Source organism: Trichosurus vulpecula, chromosome 8 (genome assembly GCF_011100635.1).
Source record: "Trichosurus vulpecula isolate mTriVul1 chromosome 8, mTriVul1.pri, whole genome shotgun sequence".
Taxonomy (NCBI): domain Eukaryota; kingdom Metazoa; phylum Chordata; class Mammalia; order Diprotodontia; family Phalangeridae; genus Trichosurus; species Trichosurus vulpecula.
In genome coordinates, this window is record NC_050580.1 from 182,274,214 (window position 1) to 182,296,788 (window position 22,575).

The window sequence follows — 22,575 nt, forward strand, 5'->3', positions numbered from 1 at the left end:
CAGCAAGAAGACCACCCACTGGCCTCAAGCCCCTGCTCAGCAGTCTCCAGTCTCCACAAGAGTCATTCCTGCTTGTTTGTAGTGCCTGCCACAGTTACCACTGCTTCCGCCACAATCTCCAAGCTGTGTTCCAGCTAGCTGACTGCTTCCTCTCTCCTTCAGCTATGAACTGCTCTCACCAACTGTCTCACCAACTGCCTCTTAGTCAACCTAACCACCTTACACTGACTGCCCTGTAGAACTCTTCCAAATGTCACATTTGCTTAGAAACCAGCATGACTCTCTAGGTTGCATGCTCAGAAGCTATGTGAATCAAAGACTTGATTTCAGTTGGGTCCCTTGAAGCCTCTTTTCAATGGAACTGGTGATGATCACAGGCTGGTTTCCCCTAGAGGCTCCAGTTTGACAGGGCAGGGTCTTTCCTGAAATCTCCCATGACGCATCAAACATTAAGCTTATTCCTCATTTAATAAAAGGTCTTTCTCCCGCTATGCTGTGGTTCTTGCTGCCATGATTTAAACCCTCCTTGAGTTACCAGTGGCTTAATAGTGACAGGATCTTGAGATTTTCAGTCCTAGATCATTCTGTTTTTCAGAGCAGAAAGAGGGATAAGGGGAAAGGAAAATCCTTATAAAACAAAAATGAGAGGTGATATCCAAAAAAGAGTTTGGCCATAGTATTTGTCTGTTTGCAGGTAAAGTGATTTTGCAGTAAGGCAGGGAGACCAATGACTAGTCTGAGCTAGAGGAAGCTGCAACTCTGCCAGGCAATAACTGGGTCAGTGCAGGAGCAGGGGTGGGGAGGACAGGCAGAACTGAAGGCAGAAAGGAATCTGGCATGAGGCCTATTTCTTTCTGCCACATCAATGATCATTTGTCCCAAGCACAGGCTAAGAGCAGACAGTCATACGCAGTGTTAATTACAAGGCCCAGCACAGCAGAATTAGAAATTGGGAAATGGGGGTTGGGTAGAGCAGATGGCAGAGAAGCATGTGGTCTTCATTCTGCCACTGGAATAAATATTTGCCCCCAACTGAAGCTTTTTTTCTTGTTCAGTTACTCTAGTTGTGTCCAGCACTTAGTGATCCCATTTGGGGTTTTGGCATATTTGCAATTTCCTTTTCTAGATGATTTTACAGATGAGGAAAATGAGGCAAACAGGGTTAAGTAACTTGCTCAAGGCCACAGAGTTAGAAAGTATCTGAGTATAGATTTTTACTCAGGAAAATGAGCCTTTCTGACTCCAGGCCTATCCATTGCACCACCTAGCTTCCCAGAGCAGAAGCTGCAGCAGATAATTTCAGGTATGCAGGCTCATAGAGAACAATATTACAAACATGTAGAAATAGTAGAGAATACCACAGAGAGAACTGAGCAGTGGGGGTCAGGGTGGGAATGAAAAGGATGAAGATTTAGCTGTTAAGGAAAAGGGGGCCCCAGTGAGGTCTGCCTCAGAAAACGTCCTAGGATTGTCTGAGATTACACCCAGGCTGGCATGTATAGGAGACAGGTGCAGAATTTTTCTGTTCCTAGCTGTGCAGTAAGTGTTACTAACAGGAGGGAGGTGGAATGAGAATAGATGAAAGTATAGATAGGGAGAATCCCAGGTTTGGAAGAAGCTTCAGAAGTCTTCTGTTCAAACTCTTATCTGAGCAGAAAATACCACTATAATTTATTCAATAAGATCATCTAGCCTATGCCAAATGTCTTTTGAGTACAAAGTGCTCGAAAATTTCAGAGCAGGCACTGATAATCAGGCCTGGAGGTAGATAAAGAGGGACTTAAAGAAAGTAATCAGAAGGTAATTATCTCAAGAAAATTGACAGAAATTCTGGGACTACTCAACGTGGGTTGAATGGCTAGTAATAGTGGACAAGGGTAAAAAGTTGTGGGATGGCAACTGTCCTATCTATTTGGGTAATGGAACAAGTTAATCTCTACATCTTTAAAGCTATTTCCTGTCTTGGTATTTTTTGTGTAAGAATCTCCTTCGAAGCTGAAGTCATAACATGTGTTACTCCCTGAAAGGAAGGTTGCATAAGGCCATCATTCCCAAGAAGTGACACTAGCGCTTAAAATTTCAGATACCAGGGACTGAGATTGAGAAGTATTTGTGGGGCAAGGGAGACTACCTGGTGCCCTGAAATGCCACTTAATGATCTACCTGTTTAAATTACAGGTAATATAGACCAGATGCTTTCAATAGAATGCAAACATTCCTAGGCACACTAGGAAAGGGAAATAGGAATTGGGATTTCAAAGATGCAAGAAAAAGCAGGAACAATAGGCTAAATAGAAATAATAAATATGGGGGGGGGCGGAGCCAAGATGGTGGCTGGAAAGCAGGGACTAGCGTGAGCTCCGTACCGAGTCCCTCCAAAAACCTATAAAAAATGGCTCTGAACCAATTCTAGAACTGCAGAACCCACAAAACAGCAGAGGGAAGCAGGGCTCCAGCCCAGGACAGCCTGGATGGTCTCTGGGGGAGGTCTATCCCACACGGAGCTGGGAGCTGGGAGCTGGGAATGGAGTGGAGCAGAACCCAGCCTGAGCGGCGTGGACCATCCAGACCAGAAGCCGGGCGGAGGGGGCCTTAGCGCCCTGAATCAGTGAGCTGTGGCAGTTACCAGACTCCTCAACCCACAAACACCAAAGACTGCGGAGAAGGTTAGCTGGAAAAGCTGTGAGAGTGGAAGGAGTTCTCGGTTTGGCTTCCAGCCCCAGGGGCAGTGGAGGTGGGGCAGCTACAGCTACTGCCGCTTCTGGCCCCAGGCCCACCTGGTGGGAGGAATTAAGTGGCGGGTCAGAGCAGGAGTGCACAGCCTGCTGAAGATCTAAGCCCAGTCCCAGTTGAGGGTTCTTGGGGAAGGAGGAGTGCTGGTGTGACAGAGCTGGAACCTCCCCCCCAAATGTGGAACATAGAGCTCGTTAGTCTACAAGCAGTCATACCGCACTGAAAAACTCAAGGGTCAAGTTAGTGGGTTGGGAATATGGCCAGGCAGGGAAAACGCACCCAGATTCAGTCTCAGACTTTGGATTCTTTCTTTAGTGACAAAGAAGACCAAAACATACAGCCTAAAGAAGACAACAAAGTCATAGAGCCTACAACAAAAGCCTCCAAGAAAAACATGAACTGGTCCCAGGACATGGAAGAGCTCAAAAAGGATTTGGAAAAGCAAGTTAGAGAAGTAGAGGAAAAATTGGGAAGAGAAATGAGAAGGATGCGAGAAAACCATGAAAAACAAGTCAATGACTTGCTAAAGGAGACCCCAAAAAATACTGAAAAATACACTGAAGAAAACAACACCTTAAAAAACAGATTAACTCAAATGGCAAAAGAGCTCCAAAAAGCCAATGAGGAGAAGAATGCCTTGAAAGGCAGAATTAGCCAAATGGAAACGGAGGTCCAAAAGACCACTGAAGAAAATACTACTTTAAAAATTATATTGGAGAAAGTAGAAGCTAGTGACTTTATGAGAAATCAAGATGTTATAAAACAGAACCAAAGGAATGAAAAAATGGAAGACAATGTGAAATATCTCATTGGAAAAACCACTGACCTGGAAAATAGATCCAGGAGAGATAATTTAAAAATTATTGGACTACCTGAAAGCCATGATCAAAAAAAGAGCCTAGATGTCATCTTTCAAGAAATTATCAAGAAGAACTGCCCTGATATTCAAGAGCCACAGGGCAAAATAGAAATTGAAAGAATCCATCGATCACCTCCTCAAATAGATCCCAAAAAGAAATATCCTAGGAATATTGTTGCCAAATTCCAGACTCCCAGATCAAGGAGAAAATGCTGCAAGCAGCCAGAAAGAAACAATTTGAGTATTGTGGAAACCCAATTGGAATAACCCAAGATCTGGCAGCTTCTACATTAAGAGATCGAAGGGCTTGGAATGCGATATTCTGGAGGTCAATGGAGCTAGGATTAAAACCTAGAATCACCTACCCAGCAAAACTGAGTATCATGTTCCAAAGCAAAATATGGATTTTCAATAAAATAGAGGACTTTCAAGCTTTCTCAGTGAAAAGACCAGAATTGAATAGAAAATTTGACTTTCCAACACAAGATTCAAGAGAAGCATGAAAAGGTAATCAAGAAACAGAAATTGCAAGGGACTTACTAAAGTTGAGCTGTTTTATTTACATTCCTACATGGAAAGATGACATGTATGATTCATGAGACCTCAGTATTAGGGTAGTTGAAGGGAATATGCATATATATATATATATATATATATATATATATATATATATATATGTTTATGCATATATAAGTGAATGTGTATGTATGTATATATCTCTGTGTGTATATATATACATATATATATATATATATATATATATACATATACATAAGAGAGAGAGAGAGCAGACACAGGGTGAGTTGGAGATGAAGGGAAGATATCTAAAAGAAATAAAATCAAATTAAGGGATGAGAGAGGAACATACTGAGAGAGGGAGATAGGGAGAGATAGAATGGGGTGGATTATCTCACATAAAGGTGGCAAGAGGAAGTAGTTCTGTGGGAGGAGGGGAGAGTGCAGGTGAGGGGGGAATGAGTGAATCTTGCTCTCATCAGATTTGGCCTGAGGAGGGAATACCATACATACTCAGTTGGGTATCTTACCCCACAGGAAAGAAGAGGGAGGAAGATAAAAAAATAAAAGGGCGGGATGATGGAGGGGAGGGCAGATGGGGGTGGTGGTAATCAAAACAAACACTTTGGAAAGAGGACAGGGTCAAGGGAGAAAATTCAATAAAGCGAGATGAGTTGGGAAGGAGCAAAATATAGTTCGTCTTTCACAACATGAGTATTGTGGACGGGTTATACATAATGATACACATGTGGCCTATGTTGAATTACTTGACTTCTTAGGGAGGGTGGGTGAGAAGGAAAGAGGGGAGAGAATTTGGAATTCAAAGTTTTAAAAACAGATGTTCAAGTACAAAAAAAACAGTTTTTGCATGCAACTAGAAAATAAGATATGCAGGCAATGGGGCGTAGAAATTTATCTTGCCCTACAAGAAAGGAAGGGAAAAGGGGATGGGGGGGTGATAGAGGGGAGGGCTGACTGGGGAACAGGGCAACCATAATATATGCCATCTTGGAGTGGGGGGGAGTGTAGAAATGGGGAGAAAATTTGTAATTCAAACTCTTGTGAAAATCAATGCTGAAAACTAAATATGTTAAATAAATTTAAATTTAAACTGGAAATAATAAATATGAATAATATACAGATAAGAAATACACATAAGACAGATTGAACTCATCAATTAAATTCAACAAACATTTACTTTACCACTATGGTATATGAGGTCCTTTGGTAGGCTTCATGTGTACAAAGAAAAAACGCAATGTTTCTTCAAGGAATTAGCCAGCGTTCTACTTGCTTAGGGGTGGTCTTCTGAGATCTAGTTGCTCTAATGTCCCTCAACATCTGGTCCACTGTTGCATCATTGATATACTTACTTGACATTAAGAAATGTTAGCCTTAGGTTGGGAGAAGGGTCTGGGGGAGTAAGTGGGGACCACCGACTCTCTCCCCTACCTGTGCCTGGCCATGCACAAAGAGATGATCTTCTCTCATTCTCCTGGGTCCATGGAAATGGCCACAGTCTGGAAGAAGCCCTCCCCTTACCTTACATGCTGCTGTGACGTCTCTGCTACTCAGGCACACCATCGGTTCCCAGCTATGGTACCTACTGGTCAGAATCCTGCATCAGGCCTACCCCAGCTCTCTGCTCTCTTCTGCCATCTGCTGGTACAAAGTGGCTAGAAAGCCTCTCCTGTGCAGTCACCCTCAGGCTGGCAGCCCTGGCTGGAGTAAGTCTGATCTCTTAGAGGATGCTTTTTTCCTGACTCCAGCCAACTTTCTCGACTACCACAGGGATAGAAAAGCTCCTTGGTCCCCCTACTTTTTTTTTTAGCTCTGTCTGGGACAGTCTCTTCAATCAATCTCATTCTGTTCAACCAATATGGGTTAAAAGTCTGTGGTTCACAGGGCATGGAGGAAACTAGCCCTACCCTGCAGCTTAGTCTGATACGGACAATGATTGTTATAATTCATACAATAGAGTTATCTGAGTGTCTTGAAAGGAGCTGAATGCTGTCCCCAGCTGGGTGGTCCAGGAAGGACCCGTGAAGAATTACTGCAGTTTGGAGCCTTGAATAAAGGCAGCATGGCGGCCTTCGGGTTGGTGTGGAGAATGGAAGAGCCGTCCTCACACGTGGGGATGGCACAAAAGTAAAGGAGATGATGGAGGGAGCGCCATGAGAACTCGGGATGGCCCTGTTGTCCAGGTTGGGTATGAAGTGATGAAAGCAGAAGAGCTAATGGGGATCCAGATTGAGGAAGGTCAGGATCAGGAATCTGTGCTTTTATCTCATAGGCCATGGGGAACCCTGGAAGGGTCTTTTAAAAAAAATCTTTTAAAAAAATTCTGAACTGAAAACCAAAGGAAAATAGACATATCTATGTATCCAAAAGAGCAGAAACAAAGAATTGCCGGTCTCAATTGTACGTGGCTTTGATAAAAATATAATCAATTTAACATAAAAAAAGAAATGCTAGCCTTTCTATCACTTAGAGTCCCTGCCAATTCTCCTCTTTTCTTAGAATCCACATTTTTAGCATCTGTGTTCTCATGAACATATCAATTTTCCTATCTTGAGAAGCCCTTAAATGCAGAAGAAAGCAAAACTTCAGAGTCTAAGCATTCCATTTTGCTCATGTCTCTATAATTGCTGCAGGCCTGTTCACTACATCCCTAGTAAAGGTGACTCTCATTTCGTTGACCAAATCATGCACACATTTCCTGAACTTGCTTTATGAACTTATTTATTTACAACCAGACAGTGAGGAGGCAGAGAAAGAAAACAAACTGTGAGTTCTTTTTATTTCCATCTATGCTCAGAGTCCATTCCCTTTCAGAAAGAGTTGGAGATTGGTTCCCGATTCCAAGAAGTCTTTGCTTAGAATGCTTAGAGTGCTTTGCTTAGAGTGAAATGTTGATTGAACTCGGGAGCATATTAAATTCCAGGCAACTGACAGCTGAGGAAGGTAATGAAAGGAGACACAGAGATGATCTAAGGAGCTATTTGGAATGTTTATCCCAGGACTGAACTGTCATGGAAGATTGACGAATCTCCCAGAAACCTTTATGTCTTTCCCTGTTCAAGAATCAATTCTATTAGGGGCCAAAAGGCAGGACGGTGTTTTCCTCCTCAAAATTCAGTTTTCTAAGTGGTTATTGCAGTACTCTCATTCCATTGTCAGCAAAATTGCCTTGATTTCATGCATTCTCAGCTCAGTGTGCTCTGTGGGTCAGGCACAATCACAACATCAGTTTGGGAGACTGGATCCTTATTTGGGACTCTCTAAAACAGTGTCCTGTTCCCTGATTCATAATGCCAGAGGCCTTAGCCCTTGCAATAATTTTCATCTCTTTTGCATGTCTAGAAACATAAGAATTGTCATGATGAATAATTATTGATTCATCTAAATTAGACAATTTATGTCTCTTTTTGAGTTTTTCTGATGAGAGAATCATGCTTAAGCACCAGTGTTCTGAAGTCATCATTGGTTATGATGCATTGACTATAATTCTGCCCTTTGAATCTTTGAGAATCCCTCTAGTGCTTCAGCCTATCACTATGTACACATTTTAGGGCAGGGTTAGTATTTGGGAAAATAACAACATTTAGAGAATTTATTTGTCTAGCAATTTGCCATCTTTTCATTTTTGTTTTCATTGATCTAATATGCTCATTTTTCTTTCCTTGGCTTTTTAATTTTACATACCTGCTTTGGTCAATGTAAATTGTCTTAAAATTTATTTTAAGAAGCACATTTTAATTTATTTAGATAGATGTCCGCTTAAATTTGTCTTTTCTGACGGCAAATTAAACATTAATTTTGTCTCCATTTAGCAACTCTTTCTTCCCCTTGTCACTCTCTTTCCCTTAATCATTTCTGAACATTTTACATTAATTTCTCAAGCTGTTATTCCATTTTTTAAGCATGGAGACTATAAGCACTCATTATATCCTGATATGGTCACACCATACTTTTGCTGAAAATGTTTAGTGTTTTATTCCTTCCTTATCCCCAGAAACACAATAGACTGCTTTAGTCAGAAGGCCCTGAGAGGCAAGATGGTCAATTGGATAAAGACCTGGACTTAAGGCCAGGATGATCTGGGTTCAGGTCCCTTTTCTTCAATATATTTATTATGTGATTCTGAACAGGTCATGTCATGATTAGAAAGGTAATTAGATTCCATTGTCATTGATGTTTAGCAACTGGGTATGCAAAGAAGTTAGTATTTCTTGCTCTTTCACTTGAAGAGAATGATAAGGACTTGGTGGTCCCTTAAGGGTCTCTGATGTTAAGATTCTAACTCTCTTTTCCCTAGCATTTTCCTCAGGGCTTCCTTCATTTCCCTATTCCTAAGGCTGTAGATCATAGGGTTTAAGAATGGGGTGACAACGGAATAAAAGAGAGTCACAATCTTCTGGGTCCCAGAATCATGCCCTGAAGCTGGCTTCACGTACATCACCATCACAGATCCATAGAACAGGGACACAACAGCTAAGTGGGAGCCACAAGTGGAGAAGGCTTTTCGCCGACCTGCTGTGGAAGGGACTCTCAGCACAGCTCTCAGAACAAGGGCATAACTTCCCATGATGAATCCAAAAGGAACAAAGAGGTTCAAAGAACACAAGGTGGAACAAGTGAGTTCCATTATAGGGACTCGGGTGCATGTGAGAGCTAGCAGTGGTCCAGGGTCACACAGAAAGTGGTCAATAATCTTAGGATCACAAAAGGACATCTGAGAAATGATAATGATGGGGACCAGGTACCAGAGGAAGCCAAGTGTCCAGCAACTGATCATCAGGTTTGTGCAGAGATGTCCTGTCATGATGGTTGGATAATGCAGAGGCCTGCATATTGCTAAGTATCTGTCAAATGCCATAACTGCTAGAAAACAACATTCTGTGATACCCAAAGAGAAAAAGAAGTAGAACTGAAGAATGCAGCCAGAGAAGGATATGACCTTGGTCTCAGACAGGAAGTTGACCAACATATTAGGGATGACAGTAGTAACATACCAAATCTCTACAAAGGAGAAGTTGGCCAGGAATATATACATTGGTGTTTGGAGTTTCTGATCCTGGACTACTGCACAGATGATGGCTCCATTTCCCAAAAGAGTTAGAATGTAAATGATGAATAATAGTGAAAAGAAGAGGTGCTGGTTCTCTCTACGACAAGGGAATCCAAGGAGGATGAAACCAGCAATATTATTGGAGATGTTGTAGATACTATAAATATCCATTTTCCCATAAGCTAAAACAAAACAAAACACAAATTTGTTTTATTAATTAATAAAGGGGTTTGTTGATAAATAGATGAGCAAATTGGGAGGGAAGTTTCAACGTCTATAGAGGCAAGGTGTTACAATGGATAGCATGTTGAACATGGAGGCAGGAAGATTTGGGTTCGGATTCCTCCTCTGGCACTTAGTAGCTGTGTGGCCATGGGCAAACCACTTAGGTTTTCTGATCCTCAGTTTCCTCATCAGTAAGATGGACATAATGGTTACCTCAGTCTCAAGGTTGTTGGGAGATTCAAGGACATAATAGATATGAAGTACTTTTCAAATTTCAAATTGCTAGACAGCATGTCCCAAAAGCCTTATTTCAATTTGCAGCTATTAATGTTTAAAATAGCACCAAGACTTTCAGAACAACCAGTTTACATATCAGTTATTGCTACTATTCTATGAGAAGCTATAGGGCTCAATTTCCCGTAAGTTGGGGGAAACGATTTGCCTAAACTCTTTTCACATTTCGATATTATAGTCAGTGACATTCATTTCAATGATTCCTTTTCCTAATCCTTTACTTTAAATTGTTATGTCTATTAACTTTAACTCTCTTCCTGTTACAAGCCGCAAATTTTCTTAGAATCAGAAGCAGTGGTAAAATAATTTTACTTCACCTCCATGTTCACTAAATTTAGGCCACTGTGGTGGAATAAAACCATGCTCACTGAAATGAAGTCCTAGTACCCTTTGTTTGCCAGTCTTCCCCAGGTGCAGAAATTAGCACAGGTCCTGGCACGTAGTAGGCACTTAATTCATGCCAATTGACTGTTTCCAAATATGGAGAACATTGAACTGGCATAATTCAGAGAGGCAGTGATAGTCTGTATCTAATCAAACTTTCTTTCACTCTACCAAACTGATGAATGTTGGGTATGTGTTCCAGAACAGCGGGAACTCAACAAGTACTGAGCTCAGCACAGATACCTGTGAACCTCACGTATCCCAGCAATTGCACAAAAATGGCTGAGCGTGAAGGCTGATGCAACTACACTATGCTTCCTCTCCTTAAATGTGTCTTGCCCTGTACTTACTCACCTTATTCTTACCACATTTATCACTGCCAGGTATAGATCCTTTGAAGGTCCCATACCTGCGTACTAGGTACTGGATTCTCTAGCCTTTTCCCATAATATGCCTTCTTTACATACCCAACGAGAAGGGCTTCTCCCAGTGTCCCAAGGGAACCTCTTGTGGGCAGTGCAAGGTACATCCTGTGCTCTCTTCCATGTTAATGATGTACAAGGCCATACACTTCTTATTAATCTTACATTTTATACTTTGCTGGGCCATTTTAGATGCTCTTTGTCTAAAAGTCTTTCATATATGGATATTTTTTCCTGGGTGAGACATGTACAAAGACACTCAAATACAGGAAAGCATGCAAGACTTAGAGTAAGGAGAATTTCTACTTTCAATTTTGCCTCTATTACCATATATACACAATTTAAATAAGTCTCAATTTCTTCCTCTCCAAAATAGGGGTAATCTTAACACCTACCTCACATCTTGCAGGGATCAAATGAGATCATATGCGAAGTGCTTTGCAAACTTACAAAAGTTGTACAATTAAAGTTTTTTTTGTTGTCATAACTATTGTCCTTACTTGAGAAAAAGAAATAGCCTAGTCAGATTCAGTAAGAGTTGAGATGTTTTATCACTCTTTTTTGAACACATTTCCCAAATACAGTATGCATGTGGGGTTTGTTGGTTAATGTGGAGATACAGGGAGGAGAAAGAACTCTTAATCTGGAGACAGAAAGATCTGGGTTAAAATCCCACCTCAATCAATTACTGTGTAACTTTGGAGAAGAACCTTTAACCTCTCTGTTCTTCATTTTCCTAAACTGTAAAAGGAGAGGCTTAGACTCATCGATATGTAAAATCCCTGCCAGCTTCAAGTTTATGATCCTCTTACTCTGTGAACCCTCCAAGTAAACCTTTATTTCTTTCTGAGGCAGAGAAAAGTATTCTAGAATGTTTCATACCATCAGCAGAATGGTATTCTGGGAGTCACATCCTTTCAAGGACTGCTATCATCTACCTCCTGAGATCCTCCTAACAAATATGTGGCATAATATGGTTTCTGCTTTGAAAAGGAATAACCCTATAGACATTGAAGATCTTTGTTACTTTTTATCCTTGCCTGTCACCTAATGGTATCCACCAAATCCGTAAATAGGGGAGTTTCTTCCTGGAAGTGTAAAATAAACTATTCTATTTGACACTCCCTGATCAAATTTTTTTCCTTTCTCACCCATCTATGTCTTCAAAGTTTATTGCCCTTGCAATGGATTCCCTATAAGATTGATGATGTCCTTTGAAATCCATCCAACTCTGGAAAGATTTCTTTCCTGATACTTTCATTTAGATATCCCCAAACTCTGCAAATCATTGTTTTTTTTTTCTCTTTGCAACATACTTACTTCATTCTATATATACATTATAATTATTTGTGAACATTTTTGTGCACTATATTGTAAGATTCTTGAGAACAAAAACTAGATTCTTTTACATTTTTGCTTCTGATACATAAAAGTTGCTTAGTCAGGATCTATTAAGTCAACAATAATTGTTGGAAAGGAGAGTGGGTTGAGGAGGTTGGTCTTTCCCTTGCTTCAGTAATTGATGCTACCTCATTGGCCTCTTGGTGTTAGAATTACTGAGAATTATGCTTCCCACTCCCTCCCACTCATACCTCACCCACCCATTTTTGTTCACTTATGGATCAAGTCTAGTGGGAGAGGACAACTGGGAATACTTTCTTTGCTGACTATTTGCTCACTATCCTACCAGCAAGAAAGGTTGAGTTGATGGGAAGAGAAACATCACCTCTGTATTTGTACAAAAGGCATTTTCCTACCCCTCACGCAATCTTGCATCTAGTTCTCCAATATTTCCTCATGTCCTTCAGAAATTAAATCATAATCTGCCAATTGAGTGTCCTTTCACAAGAAACCAACAGCTTCTCTGGTGTTCTTGTTAACCAGTAATATGCTTCCTGGTTCCAGGAAGTAGGAAATTATTTTATCTGCTCTAAGAGTTAACAAAAGGCTCTTGGAATTCCATTTACTGAAGCAACTTACAGAGACTAATTCTTATATCCTAAAACTTTTCATTCATCCAGAACTTTACTCCTAGTGTATGCTGTTAATTTTAGGTAGCTAAGAGTCATTTTTTTAGCTCTTTAGTAGAAGTAAGGGGGCAGGCAGAGACCTAGAGTTTTCTGGCACTAGCTACTAAACATGCCTCTAGTGAAATCTGGGGACTTCCAAGAAGATTTTGTGGTCTGGAATCTTCTCTCTTTTCATTAATGTTAGTGGGGAGCAGGTAAAGGAGATGATGATCAAGTAAGAGACTAAAAAGATGAGGTCCTAGGATCCAACTTAAGGGAATTGGGAAAGAAGGGAAAAAAATAAAGGAAGATGAGGAAGAAAAATCAAAAAAAAAGGTTAAGAGGTAGAAGAAAGAAAAAAAGTAGGAATTTTGCAGTGTTCTTAGTGACTATTAAATCCAACTGCTTCACTTTATACCTGTGGGAGCCAAAGACCCAGAGCGATGGGATACGTTGCCCAGAATAGTGAGAAATACAGCTGGGATACAAATCCATGTCTTTGAAAACAAATCTTTAGTTCTTTCTCCTTCGAAGAGGAGGAAAAAAGAATAAGAGGAAGAAAAAAAAAGGGTTACAATTTCCATTGTACAGAAAATGAAATTGAAGGCATTTTGGTCTTTGGATCCTAGAGATAAGGAATAGAGCCAGATGGTCCCAACTATTAGAAGGGAGTAAGAAACTGGGGTGGTAGTAATGATAATATTTTGTGTCTCAATGACTCTCAAACTTAGGATGCAGACACGAGTATATTGGTAGTACCTAAGGACCTGATGGGTATACATACACACACACATATACATATATATATATATATATATATATATATATATATATATATATATGTATATATATGTTAAGTAGAGTATGCTTGGAAGGGATTTGACTGTTACATCAGGTCTGTAAGAGTTCCACTTACCTGGAATCACCAGTTGGTCAGTAAGTAAGATAATAGTGAAAGGTTGAAGAGGAAGAAGCATATTGCTTTTTTTTTTTTGGTCAGGTTCAATCACTGGTTACACCCTTTATTTCCTGGATCAAGGTAAGGGTTCCCATAGTTCTCATTCTCACTCTTCTCTCCTCTTTGTATCACTGGGATTCTTAAGGGAAGAAAGAAAAAGGTCAAGAGGGGAATTATATTAGTGTGAAGATCTCCCAGTGTGTTTTCTAGGGGAGGAAGACAATATAAGGCTATGGTCATGCTCCATCTTTTATTCCCCCCTCAACTGTTCTCCTTGAGGGATTAATTTATTAGCTCAAGAAAAAACGTGCCAAGGGACAATTTTTGCCAATTATTTTCTTTCCTCGGGTACCTGACCTCCCTGGGGTCTAATCTCCAGAATGACTTTTAATGCAATTTTAATTAGGAAAGCATCTATTGAATACCTACTATATACAAGACTACCACAATAGTAATGAGCCCTTTTCTGTTTGTTAACATATAATGGTTTCCTTTTCTTTTTTTGGGTGTGACACTAATCAGTTCTGGCCATGTCCAGGATCTCCCATTTCTTTTTTGAACAAAATCTTCATGATGTATGAGAATGAGACTCCTATGAAGTGTATAGATTTTCTAATTCTTTACTCCTGAACCACATTTTCCACTGTAATGGTAATCAGGGTGGGGCTTTTTGCTATTCTCTTAAGGGCCTTTAATGATTCTTGCCTTTTAAATGTAATGGCAAGCAAAATGGGACTTTTCACTGTTCTTTATTTGAATTGGGCAGGTACTGTGGGATCTTTCACCTTGGAGGATTTTTCAGAGTTAAGACTATGGAGAGTCATTAAATTGTATATGATGTGATACTGGGGATGGGGAACTTTCACACACCCAGCCTGGATGAGGTCAGAGCCCTCAGAGCTCTGAAAAGGATATAACTGAAGTGAGCTTGGTGTTTGACTTCTGGGGCTAACCCATGGAAAGAGTGTTGAGACTCTGGGCAAGTCATTTTAACTGCCTCTGGCTTTGAAAACCCAGACAGATATTGGTGTTTCTCTGGTAACTATGAATTGTGATTTGGATCAGACAAGGTCTGTCTCTTGATGTTTGTAATTTCTGTTTGTATTTGCCTTGAAGTTCAGGGGGCTGATCTTTTCCTCCAGAACTAAGTGAATGATATATGTATGTTTAATTAAACTGAGATTGTAAACCCCTTAAATATGCTTTCCTTAGAAAATCAGATCAATGAACCTGTATTGGCAGCTCTTGTTGCTGGTCTTGTTGGGTCTTACACCTAAACAGCTGCTGCTAGCCAAATTGTTGTTAAATCCATTATATTTTTTTATCTATCTTTTTGTGTTCCTGCTTTCCGTTGAAGTCTTGGCACTGAACCTTGGGGCAATAGGACTTGAGCTTGAATTCGCCATCATATAATTTCTAGATATATGTTTATGTTGCATAACCTCTGACAGCTTCTTTTTCACCATTTGTAAAATGGGGATAAAATGGTCAGAGAGTGCAACACATGCAAATAAGAGATTACATGAAAGAAATAATGCAAAAGATATAAAAAAAGTGCATGATCAAAAGGACATTTGGACTGGTCATGTGATGAGCATAATGGATAACCTATAGACATTCCATAGGCTCCATACTGCAAATGTCAAGAGAACTTGAGGAAGGCCTGCAACTCAATGGGTTGACCTCCTAGGATAGAATTCCCAGTCTGATGAAGGGGCACAAGGAGAAAAGTGAGCAATTTGGGAAGTACCATCTAGAGCTGCCATGTGAAAGAAGGGTTAGGTTTGTGTTGAGTGGCCTCACAGAGTGAAAATGGGACTAACAATGGGAGGAAATCACAGGGAAGTAAATTCCCATTAGAGATAGGGGAAAATTTCTAAAGGCTTAGAGTAGTGGGATGATTTACCCCAATTCACAGAGTTAAATGGCAGACAATGGGACTTGAATACAATAATCTGTATCTTCATATGTTGTTGTTGTTAATTTTCTGTTATTCAAGAGGACATTACACATGATGTTTTGACTTGCATGTGAATTGGATTTAAGTGAGGCAGAGTTGTGCAACGTTGTTAGCCTCACTCTCTCCCCGGAATCATCAAAGTCCAGTGGCAAGAGGTAGGTTAATGGAATATAAGATCTTCCCCATCCATTAATAGGCCTACATGACCACATGTGTTCAATCATGGATGTCTTGCTACTTTCAACTCTGGCCCTTCTGTGATACATCCTGAGTCACATAGATGCCATTAGGAGAGGAACGTGCCTAAGCAGGAACTTGGTTAGGGTGAGGCTTGCTTATGGGATGGCTTGCTTGTAGGAAGGCTTTCACACCTTTGGGTTCTAAGCTAATTAAGCACTGAGTCAGGAGGGTTGTGATGACTTCTGGCCCTGAGTCTATTGGCTGAAAATGTATATAGAAATGTTCTGAGGTGAGATTTTCCTTTGGGGGTTTGCTCATGAGAAGTACCTTTTGATTCCCTGGACAGAACTCTAAGTAGCCATTTGTTAAGTAATGCACTCGCCCCCCTCCCCCTCAGCTCAGATGTTGATGCTTTCCCATCTGATGGTGTATGTAAGTGGTTATATTACTTTGTTCAGAAGTTGGCGCCCTGTCTGTTGATCTGTGTACTAGTTTCTCTGCTTGTATTTTCTACTTATCTGTAATTAAAATAAGATTGTTTGCTCCTTTAACAGTTGCCTTTCCTTAAGAAAAGCAGATCAAAGAACCTGTGCTAACAGGTCATCCTGGGTGTGCCAGGGTGCTTGCTGTTACACAAGACAAAAGTCAGCATGACTGGCCATGGCCCAAGTTGCAGTGGATGGCCTTGGTGTCTTCAATGTCCCACCAAATTCTTAGCACTCCACAGTGCCTGCTTCACCCACCTTCGTGGCCACTGTTATAAATTGCTCTCATCTGCTCATACACCAGGGGAAGTCTTCACATACTTGGAGTAGACATCTTCCTAACTCATCAGTCGGTCTGAGGCCTCTTGGCTACCCTCAACCTTGTTTAACCTGTCTGCTGGGACAGTTTTACTGGGGTGTGGCTGCTGTGTATCCACAGCTTCTTGGAGCCACAGGTGAGAACTGGGTGACAGGTGAACACCAAATGTAGATGAACAACCTTGAAAAGGGCTCAACAAGCCCTCACACAAGGGGAGCTAGTCCTCCTTGAACATCCCACATACCTCTTCAGATATATGTATATATTTACATATATAACATATATCTTCATATACAATGCTATGAACATTATGTAATGTTGCCCCTTTTCAGGTGAAGAAATTAAAGCTATCTATATCTATATAAAAATGCTCTAAATCACAATTGATTGGACAAATGCAAATCAAAACAACTCTGAGAAACCACCTCACCCCTGTTAGATTGGCTAATAGGACAAAATGAGAAAATGATGAATGTTGAAGGATATGGGGGAAAATTGGAATAGTAATGCATTGTTAGTGAAGTTGTATATTCTGGACAGCAATTTGGAACTGTGGCCAAAGGGCTATAAAGCTGTGCATGCCCCTTGATCCAGCAAGACCAATATTAGTTCTGTATCCCCAAAAGATCATCAAAAAGAGAAAGGGACCCATATGTACAAAAATATTTATAGCAGCTCTTTTTGCGGTGACCAAGAATTGGAAATTGAGAGGAAGACCATCAATTGGGCAATGGCTGAACAAAGTGTGGTATATGAATGTAATGCAATATTATTGTTCCAAAAGAAATGATGAGCAGGCAGATTTCAGAAAAACCTGGAAAGACTTACATGAACTAGTGGTGAGTGAAGTGAGCAGAACCGGGAGAACATTGTACACAGTGATGGCAACATTCTGGAATGATCAACTTTGGTAGAGTTAGTCTTTATTAGCAATGCAGTGATCTTAGACAATTCACAAAGACTCATGATGAAAAGTGCTATCCCCATCCAGAGAAACAACTATGGAGTCTGAATGCAATTGGAAGCATACTATTTTCTCTCTCTTTTTGTTTTCTTATGGTTTTTGCCTACCTAAGTGGATGATTCTGCCTTGAGGTTTGCTCTCCTTATTGGTGAGTCTTGGCTTCAGATTTTGCCATTTTTTCAGAGGCTCAAGCCATGCAGCTCACTTCACTTATAACTCATATCACTCTCTGGACTGTTCCTCTCCCCTATCAGCTGTTTTGTCCTACATGGGTTACCTCCTTCTACCCAGCTCCTTTTCTAACTCCCCTTTTTGTTTTGTGTTCCACTTTTAGCATGTAAGCTTTTTGAGGTTAGGGTCCATCTTGTTTTCTTCTATTTGTATTTCCAGCACTTAGCACAACACCTGTCACATAGTAAACATTTAAATGTTCTGTCTATCTATCTATCTGTCTATCTATCTATCCATCTATCTATTTATCTATCTATCTATCTGTATGTCTGTATGTCTGTCTGTCTGACTATCTGTCTGTATGTCTGTCTGTCTGTTTGTTTATCTTCATTGAATTGAATTCTAATCAACAAGTTGCTCTGTGTTGAACACCACTAAACAGGTAAAGGTATAGAGGGTCTTAAACATCACTGAACTTTTAAACAAGGTTTTTTCCCTAAAAATCTTCTCTAGAAGGGAAGAGAAGGCTTAGTATGAGGGCATGATGTCTCTTCTTAAGTATTTGAAATGTAGATATGTAACACAAAGATCTGCCTTGTTCTGCTTGGTCCCAGAGGACAGAACTAAGAACAAAGTGTTATCATTGTAAAGAGGCAGATTTTGACTCAATATAAGGAAAAACCTTCAGAACAATGAGTGTTTCCTTTCTCACTGGACTTCAGTGGATCAAACTTCATAGTGAAGCAGTGAGTTCTGTATTGATAGAGATATTTAAGAAGCAGCAAGGTAACTGATTGAAAGGGATCTTGTAGATGAAATTTCTCCTCATGTATAGGCAGGAATGGAAGATGCTGATGTCTCTCTCAGCTCTTAAGTTCCATGAAATCATTGGAAAGTATAATTACGGGAATACAAAATATAAAAAATACTACGGATATAAAAGGCAACAAAATCCTTTCTACTGTAACATTTCCATGAATAATCAATACCCAGTTTACCTAATGTGTTTTTGTTCTCATAAAATTTATTATTTATAATATTTTTGTATCAACTTAATTTCCAAATTACCTCCTCCATACTCCACCTAGAGGACCATCCCATAGAGGAAAGGCTAAAAAAGAAAGAGTAAAAGAAGTCTTTCAGTGAAATTAACTAACATGCCAATTGAATTCCACAGTGTATGCAGTGTTTCACATTCATAGTTCTAGATAATTGCCAAGAAGGGATGGATGTGCATTTTCATATCTCTTTTTTGTGCCAATATTGGTCATTAAAGTTACATTTTTATTTTCAAATTTTTAAATTTTTTGCTCTTTCTATATAATATAATCTTACCAGCAAGGGGATTTTCATTTTTATTTTTTCACTTTTGGTGAGACTATATTTGCTTTATGGAATAGAGCAATGGAAGACATTTCCATTTCATTATTTTAGGGGAACACAAAGTGACTCCTCTTTCATGTTGCTGATCTGTCCAATTTTCCTAAAGTGTAGCTAAAAGATTAACAGTGGACATTCCTAGTGAGACTGCTTCTAAAGGTTCTGGCATTGTCAAGTCACTTTATTGTCACCACAACCAGCGAGGTAAATTGGTTGAGATAATGTTGTTAACAAGGGAGACAGCCTTTTCCTATTCCACTACCTTCGGGCAATATATTAAAAACAAAGATATCCAGATGCTCTGGATTGGTTTCTCAATTGGTCAAAGTAATTTCTTGGGGATGGCGGAAAGAAGGGCAATAGTAACTGGAAAAAACCAAGACAGGCCTCATAAAGGCAGTGGTGACAACTGAGTTAAACATTAAAGAAAACTAGGATTCTATAAATTGGTGATGAGGATGAAACACATTCTAGGAATGAGGTACAGCTTAGTGAAGGGAAAGCATTTATGTAGAGGCTAAAATGGGCTAGGAATAATGTTAAGTGTTTTTACAAATATTATTTCACAGACAGGAGATGAAAAATAGTTTATTTGGGAACAGCAAGCAGGCCAGTTTGACTGGGATGTAGTGTTCATGACGGGAACATTATGTCTGATAAACTTGGAAAGGTAGATTGGAGTAAGACTGCAAAGAATTTTAAGTGCCAAAGAAAAGAGTTTTATATTTTACCCTAGAGGCAAGAGGGATATGGTATAAGGCCCTGGGCTATGGTGGAGAGGAAGAGTTTGAGGCAACTGTTGAAGCTGAGAAAAGAGAGAGAAAGACCAATTGACAGCTACCAGTCTGGTACTGGTGATGTATCTAGAGGGAGCAAACCACCAAGGAAAGTTTGCTGGGTGACAATGACTGAGTGGGCACATGGAAATGGAAATGCAGAGGAAGGTGTATGCTTACCATTCTTGCTCTGGTATGTCATGGTGCATAAAAGATGGTTCATTCCTGGAGAGAGAAACTGAAGGTCAAAAGGTCCTGTCAGAGAAGCCAAGTCTTCATGGATACCAGAAGATAGAAGGAGTGAAGGAGGAAACAGTCTAAGGTAAAGTTTCTTAAAAACAGGATGGAGTAACAGAAGGCATTAGACTCAATTTGTTTCAATTCAACAAACATAAAGCACTGGCTATGCACAAAGACCTGTTATAGGTACTGGAGACAAAAATAGAAAAGCAAAATAGCCCCTGACTTCAAGGAGCTTATATTCAGTCTATGACTTCATCTTGCTCTCAGCAGGATCAAGGACAGGTGCAAGGATGGCCTTTGGAAACATTCCTCAAATGTGCTGATAAGGAAATTCTAAAAAATATTTGTTGAACTACTTAGTAGCTAATGGATGATCTGGCCCTGCCTCATTTTGGTGCCATCTTTTTCTCTACATGAAGACAGGGCATTATGTAGTTTATTTGGACCCTCCAGAAGAAACGCACAAATATATACTATTTCAATGATATGTCAGAACGCATACAGAAGGGCCAAGGTTCATGTGGGACAAATGTTACAAACAACGTTCAATTCTCCTAGAACATATAGGTATAGTTAGTGACTCGGGGAATCTTCCTTTAGATCAGGGCTGTCCAACCTTAGGTTTTTACTGAAACAATAGACTATATTTTCATTTGTCATTTTAGTGACAGTTCTGTGGTAACTCAGTTTACTTACTGAAGCATTTATGTAAATTTCTATGCTTGTAGATTGGCCATGTAAATCCCACTGTAGGCCACGTTGGGCCGGCGGGCAGCATTTTGGACAGCCCTGCTTTAGACAGGATTGTCAGTGGTGTATATATGGAATCTCAGTCTGTACCATGTAGATTTCTTTACCATAGAGGGCCACATTTGCTCATTGATCCTGTTATCATTTACCTAACAGATGAGTTGTCTGAATTTGTCTTGGAGTTGAGAGATAGCATGAAACAGGATAAAAAGACAGCTACATGGTGCCATAGTGTGTAGTCAGGAAGACTTGAGTTCAAGTATGACCTCAAATATTTACTAGCTATTTGACCTTGGGCAAGTCACTTAACACCTCTTTGCCTCAGTTTCCTTATGAGGGTAACAATAAGTACCTATTTCCTAGGTTTGTTGTGAGGATCAGATGATATAATAGTTGTGCTTAGTACAGTGCCTGATAAAGAGTAAGTGCTATATAAATGTTGGTTATAATTATTATTATTATTATCATTATTAAAGAGCTCAAGCCCTGGAGTCAGTATATTCCAATATGAAGTCTTATTAGTTATGTAACAATGGGCAAGTCATGTAACTCTCAATGTCCCCAGACAGCTGTCTAAGACCATAAGTCATAGATGAGTTGCCCATATAAATCAGAGAAAGTATTTTTCACACCAGGGAGCTCCCCACGGTGATGTAGTCACAATTCTGGATGAAAGAACACAAATGTCCTTGGGATTGCCTTTTAATGGCAAGTTCTCAAGATCTTCCTAGGACTTTTTTCAAAGCTTCCTTCATCTCCTTATTCTGGAGCCTGTAAATAAGGGGACTGAAGAGAGGCGTCACCACAGAGTAGAACAAAGTAGTGAATTTCTGAATCCCCTCTGCTTGTCCTGAGCCTGGACTCATATATGTCATCATGACGTAACCATAGAACAGAAGAACCACAGTCAGATGTGAAGAGCAGGTGGAGAAGGCCTTCCCTTCTGCTGGACTGAGACTGAGGTCACACGCAGTACAGCTCTCAGCACTGAGGTATAGGATTCAATGATGTAGAAGAAGGTGGCAAAGATGATGAGGGAGCTCATGGAACCACCTATGAGAACAGTCCCTGGGATAGGGACACAAGCTGAAGCCAGGGCCAGCATTGGCCCCAAGTCACATATGAAGTAATCAATAACATTTGGACCACAGAACAGGAACTAAGTGATAAGAGCTACTGGTGCCAAAAACCAGAAGAAACCATATACCCAACAAAAGATGACCAGGTTACTGCAGAATTTAGTGGTCATGGTGGTGGGGTAGTGGAGTGGGAGGCAACTGGCTAGGAAATAACCGTAGGCCATGATGGAAAGAAATAAGCACTCTTTGGTACCTAGGAAAATGAAGAAGTATAGCTGGAGAAGACATCAAGTAAAGGGAATGGCTTTGGTTTTAGATAAGAAATTGGCCAGCATATTGGGCACATCAGAGTTGACATAGCAGATCTCTAGGAAGGAGAAGCTGGACAGCAGCAGGTACATGGGAGTGTGAAGTTGGAGGTCCCAGTAGACAGCACAGACAATGGACATATTTCCAAGGATAGTCAGAATGTAAGTCATAGAGAATAGACAGAAAAGTAGCATGTAAATTTCCCAGCAGCTAGGAAAGCCTAGGAGGATAAATTCAGTTACTGTGCAGGAAATATTCCTGGCCTCTGAAAGCATTTCCTCCTAACCTGTGAGGGTGACAAGAATGATTAGCTCACCCATCGTTTTAGATTTTGTTGTTTCCTATTTTGTAAGTCAGAGACATCTAGTGTGATTATCAGGGAAAGAAAGAACTGGATAACAAATATAACAACTTTTCTGAGCTTTGGGGCAGTTTGCATGTGATCTACAGGTAATTCATACAACAAGGGAGTATGCATAATGGTTCCT

General features: G+C 40.2%; 1 protein-coding gene and 1 pseudogene across 1 annotated transcript; both read right to left on the reverse strand.

The window, feature by feature from the left end:
• Positions 1–8,399: 8,399 nt before the first annotated feature.
• On the reverse strand, positions 8,400–9,350 carry LOC118829108 (olfactory receptor 11G2-like). The gene has a single exon (XM_036736060.1). The coding sequence runs from the start codon at positions 9,348–9,350 to the stop codon at positions 8,400–8,402; it is 951 nt and encodes a 316-aa protein (XP_036591955.1).
• Positions 9,351–21,415: 12,065 nt separating this feature from the next.
• Positions 21,416–22,227, reverse strand: LOC118829732 (annotated as a pseudogene).
• Positions 22,228–22,575: the final 348 nt, after the last annotated feature.

What these genes read in the sequence shown, in the direction of transcription:
- LOC118829108 (XM_036736060.1), bottom strand. Translation starts at nt 9,350, where the DNA reads ATGGATATTTATAGTATCTACAACATCTCCAATAATATTGCTGGTTTC.